We start from the raw sequence: 6,436 nt of genomic DNA on the forward strand, positions 1-6,436 counted from the left end.
AGCCTGGCAGTTATATTACAGTAATTCCCAGCACTTTTAAGGTACATGACCTATTTTAGTAAATATCAACTATAGCTGTGTGAAATGGATTTTATGTATATGATATTAGCCGTGCGCAAGTCAGTCTGTATAAATAGCAATAAAATATACAACCTAAAATTCAAAAAATAAATTCTTGAAAATAAAAGAGTAATATGGTGGTTGGTCTCATTTTCTAGGTTTTTATATGCAATTTGCACAAGAGGGCATAAAAGAAACACAATGAAATTATTAAATATATCCGTTCTTTAATTTTGGAGAAGTAAACGTTTGAAATGTATCTTCCTATTTTCAACCGGTTGAGTGTTCTCCTCGTAGTTCGTCACATGAGGATAACCCATTGACATATATATATATATATATATATATATGTCAATGAGGATAACCATTCATCCCCTCATACCTGGCACGTGTCATTATCCACCATGTTACTGCTTTAAAAATCACACAATCATTTCACACACATGAAATGATTATCTGCAGCTAAATAACATGGTAAAAATAGTGTTGAAAGCTACTGGCTGTGATAACTGGGTGCAAGCCCGATCAGTGACATTCACAGATTTTTTACGAGCAGGTGAAATGTGCAGGCAGAATTAATCGCACCATACTGCTTGAGAAAGGAGCTTGTTAGCTCCTCGAGGTGTTGAGTAGGTGAGAGGAAGCGGAGACTTCTTCCCTGCTCTGCTGGAAATCTTCATATCTTCAAATCTTCAGATTTTTTTCTGTTTATGGGTACTGGGTAGCGTAACACTACAGTTACATTACTTTACATTATATTCATTTGGCAGATTCTTCTATTGAAAGCAATGTACTATATATGTGTCACATTGAGTTATATATTTGTTTATATGTCGTAGAAATCATCTGTAGAATTTCTATATGTGTATTTAGTGACTTCTACTATGCTGCAAGAGTTGAAATAATAAAATGTAAATACACAGCCTGAACCCACCTGCCTTACTAACATGCAGGCAAATGATAATTCAATATTTACCACCCTTTCTACAAATTTTAACCGCTGTGAAATTGTCAAGAGCTTTAAAATGTCAGGGATCTTTTTAGACATCATTAGACATGGTTCCCAAGAACCTTAGAAGAGCCCCAAGAACCTAATTTATTTCCATTATTAGTATTTATTCCCATTCTATTATTGTGCATTTGTTTCTGGATATGGATGAATTACAATTGTGTTAGATCGTCCTTGTCTCAGTTCTTTGGGAAGATTGACCTGTTTTCAAAAGCGTTTATGCCAGAGAGGATTAAGCAAGTTAAAATAGGCAGAGATTACTATCTAGGCTAATAATAAAAAATATGCCATTTCAGTGTACTCCAAGTTGCATTATATACCTATTCTTCCCTTTCATACAGCTACAAATCGTTTGTATACTCCGTCACTCACTGACATCTGTACCATTGGTCTTGTGATCGGAATTGTTAGCAAATAAAGTACATGATAGGGCTGCACAATATGAGGAAATTGATTCGTGATGATGATATGACTTGCGATAAATAAACAGATATTGAAGTGTGCACAGTTCTAATGTATTTCTGCTTTAGGTACACTGCTAACATAGACCCCAGACAATAAATACAATTTAGACATTATTTCCAACAACTTTTGAACACATGCACATACAGACACACACTGACACATCTGCGCACACCAAGGCAGATGCACACAAACACATATACCGTATGTGCTCCCAACCCTGAATAATCACTAAGAAAGCACACCCACATGAGCCGGAAGAGTCAGACACCCAAACTGCCGGGATCTAATCCACTCGCATTGAGACAGAGTCCCACAGTGATCTAATCCACTGGCATTGAGACAGAGTCCCACAGTGATCTAATCCACCCGCATTGAGACAGATTCCCACAGTGATCTAATCTACCCGCATTGAGTCAGAGTCCCACAGTGACAGGGCTTTTATTGAACAGATTTCACATGAACAGCCTATCAGTTTAGCAGATTTAGCAATTCTTTCAGATTTTTCCCTTTTTCTCCCAATTTGGTAGGCAATTGTACACTATCTAATTCAATTAGTGTTAGCTGGATACACCGCCCACATCCCGTCCCTCGGCGGCCCGAAGGAGAACAACACGCCTTCTTCAAGCCGTCTCGTCTCATGCTCGTGACCGTGATTCCAAGGGGCCCGGGGTGCTGTTGTCCACGCGATCCGCTAACCCTGCCAAGTCCCTCCCTTTGGAACAGCGGGCCAATTATGCCGCTCCACGAGAGCCGGCCAAACATGGCTTTTGGCAGGACCGGGAATTGAACCCCGGTCCTCGGTGTGCAACTGCATCTTAGCCTGTTGCGCCACTATTCTCTATTCACCAGACTATTCATTACAGTTTCATACAGTTTTTTGCAATTTGTTTATCTTGCATATTCAAAACTTGATGACGATAAATATACGATATATCGTGCAGCCTGAGTAAATTCCAGAGAGAGTGGGTTTTTGGGTAAATGACCGGTTAAATAATAAATAGCAGCTGTGAGTCTTACCTGTCTGGTCTCCAGGAGTTCCTCCACTCAGCGACTGCTGGTCCTACTGAGGCTGATATTTTAGTGCTGCCTTCTGCGTGATAAAACGTTTTAGGAGCATGTACTTCTGAATAGTTACTGTTGGGTGGGTTTACTATGGGAAAATGAGAGCAGGGTGTTAGTAGCTCCCATGGAACTAAATTCTTGTGCTTATTTTAATACATCATCACCCTCCTGATGGAAGAATCATATACATCATGTACTATTTTAAATCCCTGATCTCATTCACTGCTGGGAAATTGAAAAATATGTTCTATTCCTAACCATTAAAATCAACTGTTTATTGAAGTAATTTTCTTCTACTGATAATGGGGTTGTAACTAATGATGTGGCAGGTCTGGTTCATCAGTGCTTACCCGTAGATACAGTAGAGACCTACAGGGTCACTGGTATGTGCCTTTATTCATTTCCCCTGGCCATGTGTGTGCTGGCACCCTTCAATTTAGTTTTTGTGGGGGAAATAATTCTAATTCCAAAAAAGCAAAGCAAAGCAATTGCACATTCTGCACACACACAATCACCATCTTAAAAAAAAAAAAAACTTGCCGACAAATGTGAAAAAAGTGAAAAGATGCCATGATTGATTATACTGGGTAAATGATAAGGCAAATGTTTCTTTCTAGCTAGTACTGTAATTCAGGGTGATGGTGAACATTTAAAAAATGCAATTTTCCTTTGTTGTTGTCTGGAACTGTGCTGGTAAATTAGATCCCAAGGGACACTCATAGGGATAGCTATTACAGAAGTCTCCTGCAAGCAAACCCGGTTTATGCATTCACGGTAAAGGCTACCTCCCTAAACTCTGCTGGAATCTAGAGTGTAATGAGCTGAATCAGATGGCAGAAAATTGAAATGAGAAAACGAAAGAATCAGGCAGGGTGCTTGGTGTTAAGAGATAGTCCAGTGTTGTATATTTGCAATTTATAGTTGTTTTGGCCTTTTAGATGCTGAATATGATGTTATATTCCAGGAATGATATAGTCTTTAAAAAAAATGTTTTGCCCTGATGTGTGACATTAAAAATAATTAAATGAAAATCCCCTCCTGCTAACAGGTTCTTTTTATTTGTCAATCGATAGTGTATATCCAGATCCTAAAGGCTCTTGGGTTCAGCAACCTAAACTTTAAAATGTGAGCCATCCTAAGTCGGTGTCGGTGTGAGGATATTTGACAATACCTGCATTTCTCATTGAATGGGTATACAATAACTAGAACAAATATTTAACAAAAATCTGAAATCATACAGTTTGTTCAGTGAAAGAGGTTGTACTGTGGTGTGCAGATTCACTTCTGTGCTAAATAACTACAGGTTCAACAAATCAAGTAGATTGTAAAGATTGTAAGATACAACTCACCTTTGGATGTCTGAATCTGTAATTGAATTCAAGTGTATGAGCCAATTCCAGCGCTTTACTGTGTGAGAAATCTTTCCCTCTTCACTCTTTCAGTGATGGGTATAATATCTGTACTCTCAGAAATGCCACCAGTGCATATTTTTAATGGAGGCGTGTTTGGTGGATAAAGTTCAGCAGGTCACAGCAAACCTAACTTTGGCCTTATGAACATGATGTCTGTGTCTTGGCTCGCTGGTGTATACCTCCAGTGGTTTGCATTACACGGTGACAGCGGTTATGTTGGCTTGACGTGTCTGGACAGCTTGTACACAACTGCTGGGCTGCACTTCAGCTGTTCTGGGTTGAGGTGCATCACCGTGATGACCAGCATCTGAGAAGCCAATGAACTGGAAGTCTTTTTTTCAGCAATAGGGTTCAATCAAACACAGTTGAACAGACGGCAATCGCAAGAAGAACTGGGAGAGGGTTTCTGCTCTGAAGAGCAAAACGTGGGTTTCCTTTCAATGGATGAAATTCTGGGAATGTTATTTTTAACCTATTTTTAGCCCCCAAACTTATTGCAGAGATAATACACCACTAACAGGTTTTATCTGTGCAAAACCCTGTGGAGGCAGGGTCTTCAACAGGCAGTCAGCTGGAGTGCCTGTACTATAGCACTGCAGTACAGGGGGTAATGGGCCCTTTAGCACCCGAGAAGATTTTGTTCATGGCTTCACACAATTGGGGAAATTTTCTATACCACGCTAGGAGGAGAAAAAACCAGGTTTCCACCTGAGACTACGAACTGACACTTGACCGACTCATCCATTCTCTAAACCTCGTGAGGTGTAAAAACTGAGGCAAAGGAAGAGGCAGATGGTTGTCAAGGTGTATGACGGCTCCAATCCATCCCCTCCGCCTTGAACAACACTGTCCCTGACGGGAGCAAGCTTCAGTCACAAACCAAACCCACTGTGTCTTCAAGCATCATCTTGAAGTGATTACCCATAATCATCTCATCTTCATCACCACATTCGTCCAAGAGGTTTGAGAAGAATGGAGGTAGAATCAGTGATGTTAACACACATAGCGACAGGCTATAATAGTGTGGATATGATAATTATTTAACTTTTTATGTTATTGTATGAATCCATGTTTATTAAAAAAAAATGATGTCATACGGTACATTATTCCAGTGCTGTACAAAGACATGAATAATGTTCACAGAGGACATCTTCATAGTGTTTGACTCCTATGAGTCATGCTTAATTATCTAAGTTGCAGATGCAGGTGTATTAGATGGTAGCGTCATGCCATCACATTTGTGAGACCCCACTGCACTTTGGTATAATGTGATGTGTGCTATAAATATACTGATGTCACTTGACAGTTCGACTTTGTCTTTGACTAGTCTTTGAAAATCTATCCCCTTTTCAAGCAGAGAAGTGTGTTTAGCTGTTAGGATGCCCTTATCTTAACCCACTGTACTTCAGTAGGTAATGAAATTGGTCAGATAGTTTTGAATCTTTCAGAATGCTGCACTTTATCACCTTATATGTTGAACCGTAATACCTGTTCTACCTAAAGTTGCTTTTTGTTTAAAAGTTTTGTAGTGCTGAGATTTATGTTCAGCATATTGTTGGCATGGTATGCATGGTGCTTGCGAAATGACTATTTAATTGAGTGAAAATTATTTATTTTATTGGTTGTTTTTGTAATGCATTTCTCATTATTTTCCCCTTTTGACCTTTAATTAAATATGTTGTTGTTCCTTTATTCATCTTAAACAAACTATGTTATTAGAAAACAATTTGGAGCTAAACATGTACCAACTATCTTGAGATCTGTTCCTAAATATTAGTGCTATAATACATATTTTCTGGATTCTCAATAGCCCAATTTTTATATGAAATGCCTGAACTGGTGATCTGTGATTATTTTTTACATGCCAAAAGTGTACTTTCTAGTTTTGTTAACAAGTGAAGTATTAAAGAAAAAGAGTATGCATCATAAATATTTGTCAATACTAAAATAGCCGGAAACGTAGGATTTTCCCCAAGAGAACAGTGTGAAAGTTTTTATTAAATGTCCATAAGCAATAAATGGTACATGCATTTTTAATTTATTATGGGCATGATACATCATTGTTCTGTTGGATCCTAGCACATTGTGATTTCATAAAAACAGTGCATTGAATATCTCAGGAAGATGTTGCTGCTGTGTGTGTTCTGTGAAATCCTGTTCAGACATGGTGATGTAGGACTGGACATGGAGAAATGGTGTATATGCACATTCTGATAGAACATGATGTATATGATTCTTCCATTTTAAATCCCTGATCTCTTTAACTGCTGGGAATATGAAAAATAATGGGATACCAGTGACTACTACTCAACAGGAAAATTGGCAGTACACATAGTTTCTCACATAGTTTAGATCACAGTGAAATGAGTGTTCATGAGCTTCCTAATACCTTTAGCTAAAATATCTTGAATAAATTATTAGGTTAGTA

At 38.4% G+C, this 6,436-nt stretch overlaps 1 protein-coding gene across 1 annotated transcript in view; it reads right to left on the reverse strand.

Annotated features, from left to right (window-relative positions):
• Positions 1 to 466, reverse strand: part of igfn1.4 (immunoglobulin like and fibronectin type III domain containing 1, tandem duplicate 4) — a 36,188-nt gene extending 35,722 nt beyond the window's left edge. Inside the window, exon 1 of the mRNA XM_061218707.1 lies at positions 443 to 466. Coding sequence (XP_061074691.1) covers positions 443 to 466 — 24 coding nt within the window. The remainder of the gene's footprint in view (positions 1 to 442) is intronic.
• Between the last annotated feature and the right edge of the window lie 5,970 nt (positions 467 to 6,436).

The sequence above is a fragment of the Conger conger genome, chromosome 14 (genome assembly GCF_963514075.1).
Source record: "Conger conger chromosome 14, fConCon1.1, whole genome shotgun sequence".
NCBI classification, from domain to species: domain Eukaryota; kingdom Metazoa; phylum Chordata; class Actinopteri; order Anguilliformes; family Congridae; genus Conger; species Conger conger.